Source organism: Pleurodeles waltl, chromosome 4_1 (assembly GCF_031143425.1).
Source record: "Pleurodeles waltl isolate 20211129_DDA chromosome 4_1, aPleWal1.hap1.20221129, whole genome shotgun sequence".
Lineage (NCBI taxonomy): Eukaryota > Metazoa > Chordata > Amphibia > Caudata > Salamandridae > Pleurodeles > Pleurodeles waltl.
This window is the reverse complement of record NC_090442.1, coordinates 433,142,417-433,162,041: the sequence shown is the minus strand read 5'-3', so window position 1 is coordinate 433,162,041 and position 19,625 is coordinate 433,142,417. Positions and strand designations below refer to the sequence as shown.

The window sequence follows — 19,625 nt, the reverse complement described above, 5'->3', positions numbered from 1 at the left end:
CTCCCCCCTGCATCGAACATAGGAGTGAATGCTTCAGGAGATGTAAATGCAACAGGTACATGATCATCGTTGACTCCTAACACGTTTGATTGCGCATCACAAGCTGCCTTTTCCGTGGACCTTTGCTTAGGCCGCATCATGCTAGAAAACATTGTTGGAACAAAGTACCTTGCATCTTTTTCCATGTCGGTTGTTTTATGCGGGCCCCCTTTCACATGAAGATTGCTGTGCTCCTTTGATCCGGGGACCGGTAGCTTTTTGTCCTTTCTGGTTCCTCCTGTGTCTTGGTTCTGCCGTGCCCGTAAGGATCGAGGGGTCCTGATTATCTTCGGCGCCATCCGAGCATCCCACACGCCCCAAACACCAACTAATATTGCCAGGAAGCGGCGGGAATCGCGCTTAGCCGAGAGGGACAAGAGCGCGGGTCTGGAGCGAGTGCCACGCTCGCGTATTCTTGCGGGGCCCTCCGGTGCCTGCCGTTGCGACCCCGATCCTGGCAGGGACCACCAGAAAGCCGAAAAGCGCCCGCAGCGGTCCGTGCTGCCGGCGCACAGCGTCCGCGGCATCCGCGGCCGCGGGTGAGTGAGAGCCACGTGTAGTCTGGGGATGGGCTAGAGCTGTAGTGGCGATCAGCCGGGAAATCCGGCCGCCATCTTGGATTCCCCAACTCCCAAGTTTATGATTGATCTTTTTTCCCTTGAGCTTCTTTGCTCTGCTCTGATTGGTTGGCCGCAACATGAGCAAAAATGTTGCAGCAGCCCTGTCCTGAAAATAGTTTAAAAAACATATAAGGGGGCAGGGTAGGGATACCCTGTCCCTCTAGCTTTTGGGAAGGGGGGAACCCAAAAGGAGCCTCAGGGGTCCAAGAAATAAAAATAAAAAATCATGCGGGATCGTGGGGAAAAAAAAACAAAATGATTGCAGACTTTAAAAAAAAAAATATATGAATTTGACCAGGTCCCAGGGTTCCATATATGCACTTATATGTGGAGTGGGGTGCCTGGAGCTCTTCTACCAAACCATATATGGCCCCAAGACCCGATATAGAAATAAAAGAAGAAGGGATATGAGGCCTCACTCACAAAGCCCCAAAGCCTTCAAAAGGTACCGGGGTCTCTATCACCAAGGGTCAAATAGGAAATAAAAGGGAAGGAACAGTCAGCTCCCGTCCCTGAGCCACGTTTGGGCCCCAGGCACCCCAGTGTGAACAAAGATAAAGTGACGGCTCCAACCAGCACACAGTATGGGACATTGGGGGTCTTGGGGCTCCCCCCATAGCCATCAATGACCCGAGCTTTGTGGGTGCTCTGGGTTGGCACCAGTGCACCCACCTACAAATCAAAGTGGCTGGCTCCTGCAAGGAAAGTTGACTGGGGCTCAGGTTCCCTGAGGCTCCCCTCACGCCCCCCAAAATCCCTATGCAGTATGTGTCTGGGGATGGGCACTGAGGCACCCACCTACAATAGTTCTGAGGTGATTTTACCATGTAAAAAATGCTGACACTCTGCTGGGCCTTGATGAACCATGTTTGAGAGGAAACTATTTTCTTTCGTGACTTTCTCATAGATGTTTTGAAAGGAGCAAGAAGCTAACACGAGAACATATTTTCTGTAAATTAACATTACCTTTCTCAGCCATGTAAGAATAACGTCCAATTCCACACTGTTCTACTGTGACACACGTGTGGCAGACATGAATGCCATTGTGATGTAATCAAAGGCCACACAGGTCAGGGCAGCATAATGGACCATGGAGGGCAGTAGTCAAGGGGCAGGGGAAGCACACAAACAACAGCAAGGTAATGTGAATGCAGAGGCAAAAATCTCCTCATTCATAGCAGGTGGGAGGGACACCACAATGGACCATGGAGACCTGGGAGTAGGGGGCAGGAGCATGAACACAGATGACAGAGGAGAGACGCAAGGGCAGCAACTGACCATGCAGGACAGGCAGGTAGGGAAGTTGCAACAGACCCCAGAGGGAAGGAGGAAGGGGGCAGGTTCATGCCAATGGAGGACAGTAGGGAGGGGATAGGGCACAGATGTGGACACAAGAGGGCTAGGAAGAAGGGGGAGGGCCATGGGCAACATGCAGAGGAGGTAGGAGGGACAGTGGCAGCACATTGGACCATGCAAAGCAAACAATAGTGGGAGTGGCAGCATATCGGACCATGGAGGGCAAGAAGGAGAGCCAGTGAAAATACAACAGACCATGTAGGGCAGGAAGTTGAGCGTAGTGGTATAGACTAGGACAAAGAAGGGCAGGTGGGAGGGGACAGGGGCACAAAGCATACACAGATCTGGCGGCAGGGCCAGTGTCAGCCACGGACCACTCAGGGCAGATGGGAGGGCGGTGGCAGCACAATGGACGATGAAGAGCATGCAGAGAAGAAGGGAGGGTTCGGACAACAGAGGGCAGAGGGGAGGAAGGCAAGGCCAGCAAGCTTATCATGCAGGGCAAGTGGGAGGGGCATTGGCAGCACAACAGACCATGGAGGTCAGGCAGGAAGGATGTGGTTAGGGGCAAGCTAAGAAAAGAGGGAAAGCGGGAGGGGCAGTGTCAGCACCAAAGATCGCACAAGGAAGGAGGTAGGGGGCAGGGAACTATCCTAGACAACAAAGGGCAGGGAGGAGGAAGGCAGGGATAGCAAGCTGATCACAGAGGAAATGCCTGCATGGAGAGGGGCAGCACAACAAATAATTGAGGGTTAGAGTAAAGGGGCATGGCACACAAAGAGAATAAAGAGCAGGAAAGGGAAAGGGTAGCGGCTGGACTGAGACAACAGAGGTCAAAGGGAGGAGGATTGGAGCAGAGGCAGCAAATTGTCCATTTAGGGTGGGCATGCAAGAGCAATAAATTGTCCACAGAGTGCTGGCAGGAAAGGGCAGCAGCACACAGATGATACACAGGGAGCAGGCAGAAGGGAGCACGGCCAGCAGTCTGACCACCATGAGCAGGCTGGCATGGGCAGACTTAGCACAATAGGCCATTGAGTCAAGGAGTGAGGCACAGGGACACATATATGGAGAACAGAGGCCAGGTGCAGGGGGCCATGAGCAGGTAGAATTGGCATAATTTTTGTAATTTCATGCAACAAACCTTATGGTCAATTACTGCGGTTACACAATTATGCTACATTGTGTCATTTCTGGGAGAAATTGTAATGTAAGGTGTACCTATTAAGTACTTTTTTAACACAGTGGCTTTTAAGGTAAATTTTTTACCTGAGCAGATCGTCCGATAATTTCTGAGCACAGAACTAAAAATGTCAGAATGTAAGCAGCAGTGTTTTTAATGCAAGCCGCAGTACCTTTATAGTAAGCCCAGAACAGACATTTCAGGAAGATTTTTTCTACCAAAGTGGACTGTTTGGGTAATTTTGAGTGCAGAACTGCTAATCTGAGAGGTAGTGTTTTGGACACTAGCATTGGCAACCAACTCTAAACTAACGTTTTCTAGTTGAATTTTCACCCAAATGGACCATTTAAGTCATTTTTCGAGCGCAAGATGAATTTCACATAATTACACATCATTTTACATAAATCTGTTTTAATTATGCATAATTACACCACAGCAACTCATGAAGTTTTTGCACACCTCTAGTAGCAATCCGACCACGGGGACAGGCTGACATGGGCAGGTCAGGCAGGAGGGGCAGGGACATGCAAATGGAGAAGAGAGGTTAGAGAAGGGGGCAGGGACAGCAAGTTGACCAGAGAGGGCAAGAGATAGAGTCAAGTGCACTCACATAGAGAACAGAGAGGAAGCAAGAAGCAGACATGGACAGCAAACTGACCATGGAGGGCTAGCTGAGGTGGGTTGGCCACCACCAGCAGGTGGCCCTGTGCCCAAACCTCTCTTGTGAATGGCTGAATGCTTTGCGCAGTGGAGTTGTTGACTATATTCAAACAACTCTAGAAATTCAAGAAGAAAACAAAGGATAAATGGACATTATAGTCAAGTATGGTAATATGATCTTCCCTAATATTACAAAACCTAGAAATTCACTGAACCATACATAATGATAACAGCAACATTATAGTTAGGTATGGTAATAAATCTTAGCTTACATGAGAGATACTCTAGAAATGCACTGAAAAAATGCAAAAGTTAAAGTAACTTCAAAGTTAGATGCTGTAATGACTTCAAAATGAACACTTACAAACCAAAAAACACTGAAATTGCCTGTTATAGTTCAGTGAGATAATCATAACTTGCACCCCCATACACTGCTTATGACCTCACATATTACATCACTAATGGTATGTTAAATTGCATCACTGATGACACAGCACGACTGTTAGAGCATGGCGTCTAAGGAAAACAAGACTGTGATGCAACACGCTATTTACATTAATGCCACTTTGGGACTGTGTGATGATGGCAGTATACATTGCACATAGCGTGCGTTAGAAATGGGGTTTCTGGTTTTCTAGAGTATGCACCTAAGCCAGGCAGAACCTACCACTCTAGTGAGGGCAAATATGTTACACACCAAAGATAACCTGTGCTCACCCACCGTTAGCTTGATGCAGAGCAGCCAGGCTAATTTCCAGAGGCAATGTGTAACGTGTTTGCCAGTGACACAATAAATACACCACAAAAGAGAGTCCACACATGATGAAATAAAAAGTATCTTTCTATATTATGTACATATATATCATAGGCCGAAATGGACATAAGCCATAAATATGTTGTACGTCAGATCTAGATTATAGAAGCCTTATACATTCTGCATGAGTCATAAATATTTTGCACCTTAGGTGTTATTTACATACAATGTCGTTATTTAGATAGTACTAGTTGGCAAGGCACAACAGACATGCCTCAACAAAGCAACTTTGTACATATTGTAGATAAATCACACAAAGGTTACTGAATTCAGTGACTGCAGGTCAGGATATGCAAAGGGACAAGGGTGACATTCTATCACAATCAAATTAAGAACATCCTGCAGACACAGTGCACAAGTTATCCCAAATACTGTTATCTACATGTAGGGTGCAGTGCCAATGTACTACTACTATCTGGGGTAGTATATTTCTGACCAGTTTTCCAAAATGTGGCAATGCAGGGGCTTCTTTTGAGGTCTCACCCTGGCATGCTGAATTAGACAAGGGCAGCTGCCAATGACCACATGGTGCAGCTGTGAAAGAGCCAGGCAACCCACAGAAAAATCTCCCCGGGTGCCAGGAGGGAGCACTACTGTGATTGGCAGGGGTACCCATGAAGGAGTGATTGTTGCCAGGGGACCTCCACTGGTCTCTCTTGGCACTCTATGTCCTGTGGCTGGTGAGGTGAGGTTGGTGCCACATTTTTTGGTGAAGTCAACGGGCTTCGTGTATGGGGCCAGCAGTGCTGGAAGGGAGCTGTGTGGGGTCGCAGCTCAGAAGGGCAGTGCAAGTGCCCTCCTTACTAAAGTTGGATCCTCAGTGGCGCTCAACACGGCAGGTGGTGAACCCAGCCTATGGGTTCAAAGTGTCCTCTGTCGGTCAGGCTTTACCTACAGGGACTGCGGTGCGGGGGGGAGAACCAGACACTTTGACATGCACTGAGAGTAAGAAGCACTCACTTGTGATGATTCATAATCAAACAGGGAATAAAGATGAAAAATGAAGAGATCAGCACAAGCTAGTTATGGAGAGCACTGGGAGCACAAATGAATACAGCAGGCAGCAGGCAAACACTTATGGCAGCTCGCACAATTGTGGTTTCTACTAGTGACACAACAATCCTATGGTAATGTGCCCTTTGTAAGACCAGGTTGAAGGAGCAGCAGGCAGCAGGGCAGCAAGCAGAACAGCAGTCCAGTTGAGTCATGTTAGCAGAACAGCAGTTAACAGGGCAACTAATAGCAAGCAGTCCAGATAAGTCATTGGGCAGCCCAGCAGACCTTTCTTACAGAGGATGAGTCCTGATTCCAAAAGTGCTCTAAAATATGGGTAAGAGCCTCTGGACTTATACTCCCAAATGTCTTTGTTCAAGGAGTGACTTCGAAGGAACCCCCTCAAGTGTTAAACAACCCATTTCAACCCAGCCCTCGTACCAAATATCAGTAAGGGGTAAACCAGCCCTTTTGTGAGGCAGGGACACAACCTTTACAAATGTAAGTGTGCCCCCTCCCTCTCTCCCAGCCCAGGTAAACTCTCAGTATGCAGATGGCTGTCTTGTCATACACAGCGCTTCCTGTGTTGTGGCTGTCTGGAAAGTATGCACAAGGTGTAGCTGTCACTCTGTCCTAGATGTGGATTGGAGTCAGACTGCAAATCACTCAGAGCTATAATCACAGAGAAATGGCCACTTTTTAAAAGTGACATTTCTAATATAGTAATGTAAAACCCAACTACACCAGTAAACAGAATTTCTCATTACCGTTCAAAACATACCAAACATGCCTATGCTACTCTTTCCAGATCAGAAATTACCACTTAAATATATGTATAAGGGAATTCATAATGCTAACATATGAGAGCAGCAGCTGTCACAGTAGTGAAAAATGAAACAGACTGTGACTACTAGACATATAAAACATTACAGTACATGTCCTAACTTTTACATATACACAGCACCCTGCCCATAGGGCCATCTTGGGCCTACCTTAGCAGTAATTTAGGGATCATAAAAGGGGAGTTTAGGCCTTGGCAAGTAGTTTCAAATGATATGTCAATGTGTGAGTAAAGTACACATGCAGGCACTGCAGTGGCAAACCTGGAACCGTTTTGAAAGGCTACTTCTTTGAGTGTAATCAGCGCTTCAGGCCCACTAGTAGTGTTTCATTTACAGGCCCTGGGTATATGGTTTACCACTTTACAAGAGTCTTCCAGCTAAATTAAATATGCCAAACAGGTGTAAGACAATCATACCATGTTTTAGGCAGGAGAGAACATGCACTTTAGCACTGATAAAGCCAACAAAAAGTGCTCCGAAAAATAGAAGGAGCAAGGCAAAACATTTGGGGGTAACCTTGCACAAAGGGCCATTTCCAACAGCATGCTTGTTATTATTTTTATGTTTACCTAATGTTTTTTGATAATTTATTTCACATTTTAGAAGTAATTATAAAGGGATTCTCCCCTCCCATTCTCAAGTTAGATCAAATGCAACTCCTTTGTTTCTTGAAAGATTATGGTCTAAATACCTCTGCATCTTTATCCTGTGTCATAAGTTTTCATTAGTCTTATAAGTCACTAACATGTTAATTTATCCAATCATGTATGACTCTATTCACACAGGTAAATGTGGTCATAATGTAAGGGGTACATCCCAGATTTGGTAGAAGTGAACAGCAAAGCTTTCTCTAAGGAGAAAAAAAAAAGTTTTCTTCAGGGAAAAAAGGGAAAACTGTGCAGGTGGACAAGAGGCTCCAATGACACATGTGGAGCTCTCTGCTATGGAAAGCGCCTAACAAGAGGAGCTCCACAGTTCATGTTGCCTGAAATTTCCAGTAATACTAGTAACCACATGTATTCTATTAATCTCACAGATCACAATAAAACCACATCTCATAATCATTATATAAAACTTATAAAAGTTTAGAATATACTATGAACATGTTCTTTATAAGCTTGGTATAACATTCGTTTTGTGATAGAAGTATTATCTTTAATAAGGAAACAGTATCTGACAGCCTCAGTAGTTGATCTTATTTTGTCATCATTAACTAATGATCACAGGTCAAATATTCTCCAGTACAGTAATTTTGGACATATACATAGTACATGAGTGAGAGTTTCCATTTGTATCCACAAAGTCCATGATCCCTCAAATTAAAAAATAGGAATTTAAAGAAGTTGAAATCGTAAGTATTTCAGTTAAATTGTGCCCCGCAAAGTCAAGCTGTTGTAATTCTGATGAACTACCAAATACAATTCTAAAACTAATTTGTAATGCTTGTATTTCTGCAACATAGCAAAATGGTTCTCCCCCTGGCTACTTTAAAAAGATCTCCATCCGACACATTTACAAGAAGCTTGATTCAGTTTAGCCAGGGATTCCAAATCTGGTAAATTCTCTGTCTTTAAGAACTTACCTAATGATGTAATATTTAGCTCCATATCCTGGTGTGAGGTTTTGTGAGTTCTGAATACACCAAGCATTTCATATTGGTAGGATCCATTCTAGCACAATCACATAAGTAGTTCAAAGTAGCCCTAATATGGGACAACATTATAGATTTTATGTCAGGACACAAAAAAGGGAACATGTGTATATGCACAAGAGGCTCCATTGCTGCATGTGGATCTCTCTGCTACGGAGAACTCTGCATAAAAGGCATAGGACCCTATGGCTCATGTTGCCTGGTGTGATTTCTATAAACCTGCACCTGCTCAGGCATGCTCAGAGAATGTTAATGATTTGTAAATACATTTTAAAATATGTTGAGGGAGAGGAGGAAATGCCAGTCTGTGTTTTTGCATTTGTCTTTGTGAATTGGACACCATTAATGAAAGTAAATTTGGATGTAAATGGATTTGTATTTGCCATTTGTATGCTTGCTGGAACTCACAAATGGATTCCTGACTGGTGTAAATATAAAGTGACTGTGTGTAGAGACATCCACAATGGTAAGCCTCGTTTATAGGGTGGGAAATGGGCATGCCAAGGTGTGGTTTGCCTTGAAAATTTGATAATGCCCACAAGTGTATATGGTTGTGGGTTTTCACAAACTTGGATCTATTTTCACCCTTTAAATTGTTGGAAATTTAATCTAGCCAACAGATGGAGTAATTTCTCTTCCATACTGTGAAGGGGAGCAGATCAACCCCATATTTACTAGCAGTATAAAAGAAGGGCTTTCTTTTTGGGAAGCAATAGCTTACATGCAGATTTAAAAATATTTATTTATTTGTCTTCGTGCAGTTTCTCTTTTACTGGTAACTTTACACATCAGGAATAGGACATAATGAGACCTATCTACTGACTTTTCTAGTAGTACGCCTGGAAACCTGTACCTGGAACAGCTCTCTAGGACAACTACCAGGAATTTGGATAACTAGAATTAAATTTAAAGTTACGTTCAGGTGGACATGATGTACATGAATCGAGCCTTAGCGTTTTGTTTTTGACATCCACCCTTTTCATTTTAAGTGGCTCAGGTTTATCTTTTGAGTTGGCCTTCCAGCATGATCAGGACCCTCAGGATTTTGCCTCTTTGAAGTTACCATTTAATCAATCTTACTGTCCGCATATTTAATTTGTGCTTTACCTTTAAAATAGGCTATGCTACCTATCTTTACCAAAATATGAATCAATGATTTATAATTCTTGATAATCTGAATCAGCCTCCTAATAAGATATCCTTTCTGTAGCTTATGATTTCTCTTGTCTATTATTCAGTGATTCCAGTCACTCTTTCCTCATCAACTCACATTACAACTCTCTGTGCTATTTAAGTATATGAATATAAGGTGTATTCTTTCCTGGTTCCATATGTTGGGACCTCAAATATCTAACCTCTGGTAAGATATTATGTCCTGCTGTAAGATGCAACTTGAAAAATGGTGATTGATATCACCTTGGGTATTTATATAGATGAATAACTTTGGTTTGATTAGGGTTTATAATTTACAATATATATTTTAGGGAGAAAAATACTCTATGATAAATGCTGTTTTCACTTTGGCAAACACATCATCATTCGAGGTACTCTGAGAATGTAGATGCAGTTACAAGACAAGCTTATTGAAATGTACATGCCATTCTTTAGGAGAGCTGTCAATTAATCTGATAAAATATCCTTGAAATATTTGCTTTAAGTTAAAATGTCATGTCCTCAACTATAATGTATGTAATATTGGGGTTCATTCTTTATGGCTAAGATAAACCATATGTAAGTAGTTACTTTGGTACCAGACTGGATAACCAGGGATCCTGCTGCTTACAAATTCAAGTTGGGAAAACAATTGCAAGCAAGTCTACGATCTGACTTGGGTTGACATTTTTCTGTTCTTATAAATAGGTCCATAATCTGATGGTGCCATAGGGACGTTAAACTCAAACTAAGATAAGTTTGTAGAGTTCTCATCCATATGTCATCTTCTTTTTTAAAGTTTAGTATTCAAATGGATGGCAATGAAAAATCCTTCAATCTGTGCATCAGTAGTTTTATATTTTATGACCAGTTCAGATCAGACTAAATAAGACGTCTGTCATCTCATATGAATACAGTATTAATGGTTTCTTTGCATTTAAGGCTCTTATTATAATTGAAAAGTCCTAACCCAGGGAAGATGTTTTAAGTCTATATATTTTCAATCTTGCAGGCTTGCTTAGTCGCACATTCTCAGGATGTGTGTGTGATCCAACGAAAGCAGTTGCAAAGATGAATAGATCTTTCCTCAATTAGGTAGATTTTTATAACTAGGCACTGCCCTTTGAAAGAACTATGGTGGACAGAGCTCTAATATACACTCTTCCAATGATCTTACATTTTATGTTAGTGTTCAGAATGGAGACATGCTTATTTCTAAAACTATTCTGATGATTTAGTTCATGTCTGGAGGGTAATATAGTTAATTTCATGTTCTGCTGGCGTGTTTATTTATTTGCCATATCTTAGGATTGTGCTACATGGCTTTGTTTATTCTATAACTATTTGACTATTGTTATCCTGTGTGTATTATATACCTTTCAAAACATTGAACACGTTTCACCTTTGCCCTGCTTTCAATATTTGTGTAAGGTGTTAACTAATTGAGTTAAATAAAAATGTCCTTTTTCTCAAGTAAACTGTGTTTTGATTCTTGAGTTACCCAACCCTTTATTTAGGCATAACATTGGCAGCATGCATACATCCTAGTACTTTGCAATCAATTGCTTTTACATGCACTCAAACAACTTATCTGCCTCACAATCGTTATCCTTATGCTTTCCAACAAACTATCTGCCAGTTGTTCATATGATGCCAATTTTGCACATTTTCAAAATGCTGTTCTTTGTATTGTTCTGTGTCCTCATGCTAACTTGGCCATCTGTCTGATCTGATTTATTCTATTCAAGGAGTATTTGGTACTGTGCTTTGATTCATAAATAATTTTTCTGTTTCATCTGCTGTGGGAATATTTAACTTATTTTCCCCAGGTCATCACATTGTGGGGCATTTATGGTAAACATATTTATATTTGTTTGTATAATAAAACACATTTTCAGTTGGATTAACCTGAGTTTTACTTACTTGTACTTGATTCATTCCTTGATAGAATAAATTAATGAGCTAATTTAATTCCCAGTGAAGTTACAATTATGATTTCAAATTTCTGAAGTGCTCTGGTAGTTTTGAAAAAGTGCATAAGCTTTGCTTGTAATTTCATCTGTTACCTCTTAGCTTAACAACACATCAGTTGTGTGTCACTGGTCTATCATGCATTGGGTCCCAGTGTGCTAGTGGGGTCTGCTGTTGCCTCATGCCCCCATCTCAGTGTGACCGATCAGATGACTCTAATTATTTTATATATATATATATATATATATATATATATATAGTATTTCAAATCCCATTTTACAAGACTGGTTGTCAGGAACTTTATTCTGTGGAATGTAAATGTGCAGCACAAGTTAATCTCAATAAAAACTAGAATATAGTGTCAGAGATTTGTGATAGCGTCAGCTTTCTAACTTGAAATGGACCTCCCTAACATGGGCGCCCACACCTTTCAAAGTGTCACTGTACAGACCTTTGCAACACAATGCTAGGGGAAATCTGCAATGCACCAAAGTTTGAGAGCTTGTCAGTCCAAGTCAGTACTCATTTGCTGTATTCAATCTTTATTTTCTGGGAATATATTTTGTATGATTATCACAAATCAGAAATGCATCTATGTCATATATTCTGTTGCCTATACTCTGCGAAGATCCCTTTGTTGGAAAGGGGTCTTTAACTTAAGGAAAATAAGAACTGGAATAATTATGAAGGTATTGATTCTTTCTAAATAGCTCAATACTTTTAAATTGTTCAGAAAAATTGATATGAATTGAATTCACAGTAGGCAGTGATTTATCGCTGTTAAACCAAACATATACGTTATGTTGAACAACACAGTAGTATCTTCTTTAATGTGCACAATGTTTCCTACTAAATCATACAAAAGGACTATAGCTACAAACATGATACTATTTTGTAATCTTTGTGTTAGCAGTCCTAGTTTTGTCACCAAATACTGGACTTCATTTTTTCAGTTCATCTCAGACTCGAGTGCTCCATTTTCCTTGTCTGTTCACATAGCTGTTTCTCTGGTTTATGTCACTGTATTTATTTTTTAAAGTGATCACATAAGTTGCTGATTGTGAGAAAGAGGATTATTATTTGGGGTAAATGGTAGCCCACAGCTAATAATGTCACTATTCTTTTAGATCCCGTTGTTTTCAGTAACTTAAATCTGAGCCCAACCCCTTGTAGCTATGGCACAGAACAAGCAGGCTAAACTTAACAAAATGTGTAAAGAATTTAGAAGCACAAAAACAGTTAAAAAGTTCAAAATGCAACACAATAAAAATCACTCTCCAATGTATGCAAATAGAGAGTACTTTGATAAACAAAATCACATCAAGACAACATAAATCCAACAAGGTGAGCCAGAGATATGAAAATGTAAAGTTTTAAATAAAAATAGCACAAAAGAAATGAAAAGCACCAACTGTGGGCAACTGGTCACTTTAAAACTGGTACAAAAGTATGTTTTAAAGCCAACCACAACGGAGCTCTGTTTGAATACAAAAGCCATGTTGGTCATAGTCAAGGAATTATTTTCTCACTTAGAAAACTACAGAGGAGGTAGGGTCATCAAAGAGGCAAGGCAGCAGGCTGGATCTGATGATGGGGTTGTTTATGATGGGGTGCCAAAGGATGAGCACTCCATGAAGCTGACAACAAATGTGGGAAGAGCTCTAAGCAAGAAATCTCCAGAATTTGTACCGAGTCATCAGCAGCAATCAGATTTCCGGAATTCTAATTCCTTCAGCAGGGCAGGGATGCAGGCTGTAGCTCTATACAGAGAAGATCCAATGTCTTTGGATCCTGGTCGGTGTCAGACGTGCTCAATCATATTTGCTGCTATGGAGAAGAACATAGGGAGAGTTGTTGCAAAGTTAGGCCCATCAGTGGTGCTCCCATGATGGGTTGACTTGATAGACTGGTCTGGGTCTTCTGACGGTTCTCCAGGTAAAATTCCTGGAAAAAGTTTATAAGTGCCAGTTATTATGCTTAGGCAGAAGGAGCAATATCTGGCATCAGCCAAGGGTTCCAGTACGTCACAAACAGCACTTGGGGTTAGGACTCACTGCACAGAAGCCACCAACAAGGTCCAGTTGACACAGATTAGCTTACCTCCTTCAGGAAAGTGGGCTTCTTGCAACATTTGTGTTCCTGTGGCATAACCAGAGGTTGGCCAATTGAATCTTTGAGTCCACTGCTTTGTCCTGGGTACATGGGGGAGTATGTATATCACTCAGGGTCCTCTTCACAGGTCATAACAGCAAGGTCAGTCCTTCTCTCTTCCATAGGTGCAGTAGTGCTCTGAAGAAGATGCACAGGAGGCCACATTTATGCCTGGCATTAATCTATAAGTGGGAGTAACTTCCGACCCCTCTCTGACCAATCAGAAAATTTTCCTAGGGGTAGTCCTTCCCACATTTGCAACAGTTCCTGTGTGTCCTACTGCAAAACACCCATAGTCTCTCTCTACCAAAATCCAATATGGCAGACCACTGCCTCCCTTGTGCAGCGTCCATTGCCCACCATAGAGTTGTGGCCAGGGAAATGAGCAAAACCTCTCCTATGGGCTCGCCACAGCTGCTCCCCTACTGGAGTTGGTGCTTGGCTGGCTAGAATGACAATAGAGGGAGCAGGACTAAGTGTAAGCTACATCTGCCTGTGAAATGGCAGACAATGTTTGAAAATATGCAAGAGACTAGGCACAGCCCCCAGGCCATCCTGAATGAAAAGGACAACTTCTCCCCACACCCAAGGCCTTTGTCTCTGCTCTGAGTGCTAATACATACCTAATCAAGGAGCTATTAAGCTCCTGGGTGACATTTGAAAGCTCAGACAAATGGGCCTCTAGCGTCTTTAGGCAGGCTACAGATAACTTATTAAAAATACATTTTGTAAAGTATGTACTACAAACCCAACTTTACCAATTAATTGAATTTGTAATAGATATTTTAAAAGGTCCAAGAATTACCTTTCAATCCGGCTCCACTGTAAAGATGATTTAGTAACTTTAATAAAATATCCCAATACCTACCCAAAGAACATCTAACCCTGCTGAAGTTGTTAGGGCATTTTCAATTTAAGGACATGTTTAACATTAAAGTTTATATATGAGAGGGAGAGAAAAAAAGCCTAGTCACGTTCTCTCAATTCAATGACTAATCACACTATAGAAACTGGGCTATGGGACAGCTCAAATATCAGGACCTTTTGTATATCGAGGAATTTAGAGAATACCCATCAAAATTGACCTCCCATATCTACGGGCTAATAGGATCATTCCAAGATTTGGAATAGATGCTTCATTCACTTACTAGTGGCATGTTTCATCATCGGATGTCTAGCCACACCCTGTTAAGATGATACTACTGGGGCATACTCAACCAAGAATTCTTGGGAGTTCAAAAACAAAATTAGCTGGATAATAGCAGAGATCCAGATTAAAATCCTAAAAGTACCTGTTGCAATGCCCCAAGAATTTCCCTTTTTATTTTGAGGTTCCAAAGCTATGAATAAAAACTATGTTTCTCGTTTCCTTTGGGTCTATTATGTTACCAGGAAACCCTATCTTCTCACCAACATGTTCCAGCCCTCTCAAAGAGCCCAGCTGGATCTAGGGGCCTTCATCAGGGCAACTATTGACTTTCCCTACTTACTATCAGTAATGTCATGAACACTTGTGTGGCCTTTTGCTCTCACCTGATTATTCTGGCTGACTTCATTTTTTGAAATACCTAAAATAGACCAAAGGATAAACAATTAGTCCATCCGAGAGGTTCAATCTGTGATGGTTCCCCTTCCCAAACACGAGAAACCCCAATTATTATAGGACAGGAGGCACATGGGTTCCCTGTCAATGTTAACCTTTTTTACCTCACATCCAGGTGATCGGACTGCTGGTCACCCTTACTTTTTAAACCAAAAACAAGGATTGTTTTTATATCACCTCATTGTGCTTGCACTCTCTCCTAACTCCCATATTTTGTATTACTCATATGAATTAATTATGCATTATTGTTATTCCAAATAAATACCTGCAACTAGAATTTCACTAGGCATCACTATATTTTCTCAATGAAACAGTTTTAGCCAAAATGACAGTGTTCCTTCTCCTTTCTGTGAATCCTCACATAGGCAATCACCTCATCTTAGGAAACAAATCTGAGAAAACAGACAACAACAGAGAAGGCATGTACCAGCCAGTGTCATAAACCAACCTCTATACCATTCACCCATACATGCAATATACTTATTTTTTTCTACTCTATTATTGGGTTATCCATGCCTCATGCATGTCTGTGGATGGCACAGTCCTGGAGTCAAAGACTTAAGGTTTTGGGGAGAAACCAACATATTTACTCACAGTGAACCCTTCTATACACAGCACCTATTGTATCATTGCTCCCATATCATCTCAGATCTAATCTGTGTATATTAAGACTATTGCCCTAAGGTCCCCTGGTTTATGATAGTTACGGAATCATAATGCTTATTTGTACGAAATACTGTGTGGGGGGGGTTTCTGAACAGGTGGTAAATTGTGAGATTTCAATTCATGTCGGCTGACAAACGTATAGTGTGAGCCAGAACATTCACCATTATGAGTGGAAACCCTATGTCATAAGAATTGAAGACTACGTTATCTTCTAGTGTGTATTAATGATAGGTTCATACAACACATACTTGTTACGTTAATAAAGATGACAGCTCCCACCGAGCATCTTGTATGATTGCCGTGATGCAGAAAATATTAACTCTTATAGTGTGAGCCAGAACACTCATCCTCATGAGTGAGAGCCATATATCATAAGAATACGAAGCTATGTTATGTTCTAACGTTATGTTCTGAAGTGTAACACACTTGTTATGTTAATAAAGGTGACAGCTCCCACCAAACATTTCGTATGGTTGTCCTGATGCAGAAAATGTTGTTACTGCCCAAGAAGCTCCCAGGTTTCACATGTCCTACTTTATAATATCACGTGCCCTGACCTATGGGATTTATGGCCAACTTAGGAATGACTTTATTAATATGTAAAAGGATGCTTTCGGCCTGTCACAAAGGGTTATGTTGACAGGTCGAATCTGCAGTTTAAACCTGCACAACCAAGATACTGGTGGTAGGCCTGCAGTCATGTTTTGCATTGTCTCTTTAGTGAAGGCACAATATACGCTGTGGTCCACTAGTGACATGTAACCTACAGGCCCTGGGTTCACTTGTTGCCATATACTAGGGAGTTAGAGGTAAGTTAAATATGCTAATAATGAGCATAGTCAGTTTTGACATGTTTTCGGGATCAAGAGCATACGCACCAAAGCAGAGTTCTAGCACAGAGAATCAAAAATTCAGCCCACCAGATAAAGCAAAATGGGGGTGATCATGCAAAAAGAGGCATTCTCCTACACTTGTCAATACTTATCTTTTGTGGAACAAGATATTTTATCAGTGTAATAATTAGAAATCATGCCCCTGTCTTGATTACGTTTTATGGCTTTGAATATCATTTGTGTTTCTACTGTAAAATTCACTTTTGCCCATATACTGAAATAATTGTGTGTGTAGTCGCTCTACATTTTCACATAAAACTTTCATGTATTCCTGTAGCAACATATGTCTATATTTCAATATTGCTCTCTCCCCCGCACTTATGAGGTTTAAAAGCAGTGATACCTTAAAGCATATCTTAGTTTTGTAATCTAAATGTAATAATAGTATAAAAGGACTGTCAATGAATTGCAACTTATGTATGTGAATTGACATCCAGTGGTTCTCATACTGTTAACTGATTGATTAGATTATGAGTTTGCAGGTAGGGGAAGCACACACAACTCATTTTACTGTAGAAGATCTGCAACAACCACTTCAATATCCTTTGATAATTACAAGAATCTTTTAAGTACGTAACCAGTATTATTTCCCAGAGAACCTACTGAGTGACAAATATCCCTCGCACTTATGAGGTTTAAAAGCAGTGATACCGTAAAGCATATCTTAGTTTTGTAATCTAAATGTAATAATAGTATAAAAGGACTGTCAATGAATTGCAACTTATGTATGTAAATTGACATCCAGTGGTTCTCATACTGTTAACTGATTGATTAGATTATGAGTTTGCAGGTAGGGGAAGCACACACAACTCATTTTACTGTAGAAGATCTCCAACAACCACTTCAATATCCTTTGATAATTACAAGAATCTTTTAAGTACGTAACCAGTATTATTTCCCAGAGAACCTACTGAGTGACAAATATGTCTTACATATTTTTTGAGGTTAAAATCTGATCTCTTTCAGGCAATGCTCATGTATAATATCATATTTCCAAATGTCATATTGTTTATTTTACAGCTTTAAAATACAAAGGTTAAAGCACTGGGCAATAAGTTTGTTAAATTTCAGAATTGTCTTTCATCTGCTGCTCTCTTCTCTCTTTAATGTTCTTCCAAACTGGGCTTTCTTTGTCCACTTAAAATTGTCATCAAATAGTTTAAATACAGATCATCATTATCTAACCACTATTCAGCATGCTTTCATGCTCATTTGGAGGAGGAACACCATAAAAATAACACTAAATAGTTACTAACGACATGTGATGCCTAAATATATCATACATCCTGCAGCTGAAAATGTGTTGTTAACCAGTTATTGTTTTTTTTGTTTTTTTGCATCAACAGGAAGATGACAGTGACTGTGGCGGAGTCTCTGGTCTGAACCCATCATGGTGGTCTGTAATAGGAATCCAACTTGTCCTACTTTGGCTCCTATCTGGCAGCAGACTATGCCCATTATGACCTTGAAAATACCAAAATTTGCATAGCTCTTCTCAAGACCTTGCCAAAACATTTGTGCTGGATGGTTGTTTGAAGGGCCAGTAGTTTAAGACTGTAGCTGAATGATACTGCCCACAATGTGATATGACTGGACGAAAGACTCATAATGGCAACCACAGAGGCTGCATGCTAGATCGACAGGCACTCTAAAGACAACTTTTTCGGAATGCTGCATTATCTAAAGTATGCCATCAGAACACAATATTACGTGTACTTCAATTCATATTTTGAGAAAATTGTGTTGCATCTTCAACTTGTTCATGTAAAAGGGCTCCCCTTATGATGGCCTCTGTATGATTTGTCTAATTTATTTTGAAGTTAACATTTGGTTGTGGCTGTACCACATTCTTTGGTGTGTCCATTAGTAGAAACTGTATTATGTTGGCTTAGTCACACTGCATTAAATAGTTTTAATGCTTTAAATGTGGTGGTGTATTTAAACATGCAGACTACTTCAGTTTGTCAAAAATATCAAACTTGTGATCAAGTGTAAATATTGGCTAGTCTTTGACAAAAGTTCACCATGACTAAAATGCCTTATGATCAGTGGCTTATTCAGCCAAATGAAATTAAATGGGTGGCGAGCCAGGTTTCTGCAGCTCGTAGCTATTCAGAAACATGATCAGATAGAATTGTGTTTATACTTCGTAGGTGCTTGAGGGATTACTGATTTAAGGAACTTACACTCTGAATGAAGGTTGGCTCCTTTGCAAAAATCTGTCTGACCTAATGCCACCCCCTTTGCTGCAGTGTGGTTATCTGTGATAATGCTAGCCAAATCTTTTAAAAATATGTGAATAAAAATAAAATGTATTTTTGTGGCTATTTAACTTGACTTACCAAGAGTATTTTGCATGCTGCTGCTGCTATTTCCTCTTTTCAAACGTGTGTTCTGTTGATTTGACTGTAGAGTATAGTATATCTGTATGGTATCTGGGTGAAGCTTTTGTTGTGTGCAGAAATAAAGAGTTGCAAATGATGCAATTCAATCAGCTAAACTTGTTAAACAATGCTCTGAATATACTGTGCAATGTAAAGCCCAAAAATAGATGGTTTCCCCTACTTTTGTGTTGAAAGGGACTATTATGGAAATATTATTTCGACAGTTTAACTTTGTCTCAGCTTAATGTGTGTGTGTGTGTGCACTTGCTTTACGATTATAAAAGTATATACAATCCAATGAAGTCAAATAATGTTTGGAAGCAAGACATTTCTCAAATGAGAGACATAACAAGTGCATTGATGTATTTCAAAATTAAAATAAACCCCTTCACAATGTAAAGATGATTTTGTGCTGCCAGGAAATATAAAATTAGTAAATTCACTAGACGCTCTATTTGCAATTTGTTTGCTCCTTTAAAAAATCAGGACAAAAAGGGCATTTCTGAAGATTTGTGAATGCACGCTGATACTGTATGGTGACAAAATGTTTTCATACAAAGAGGTTTGTAATCAAACTTGTGTGATAAAATACAGTGGGGTGCACAACAGTAAGAGAGAAAAAAACATTATTTTATGGGTCTTTTTAACCATAAAGACTGGTAAATAAAAAGACAGTATTACTGGGAACCAAAGCATACATTTATGGA

The 19,625-nt window shown here is 40.5% G+C and overlaps 1 protein-coding gene across 12 annotated transcripts in view; it reads left to right on the top strand.

Annotated features, from left to right (window-relative positions):
- The window catches only part of CACNA2D1 (calcium voltage-gated channel auxiliary subunit alpha2delta 1), a 1,459,114-nt gene extending 1,439,744 nt beyond the window's left edge, over window positions 1–19,370 (top strand). For all 12 annotated transcript variants that reach the window (XM_069228696.1, XM_069228697.1, XM_069228694.1 and 9 more), the window contains one exon: window positions 17,881–19,370. In XM_069228696.1, the coding sequence (XP_069084797.1) occupies window positions 17,881–17,997 (117 nt within the window). In that variant the 3' untranslated portion in view covers window positions 17,998–19,370. The remainder of the gene's footprint in view (window positions 1–17,880) is intronic.
- Window positions 19,371–19,625: the final 255 nt, after the last annotated feature.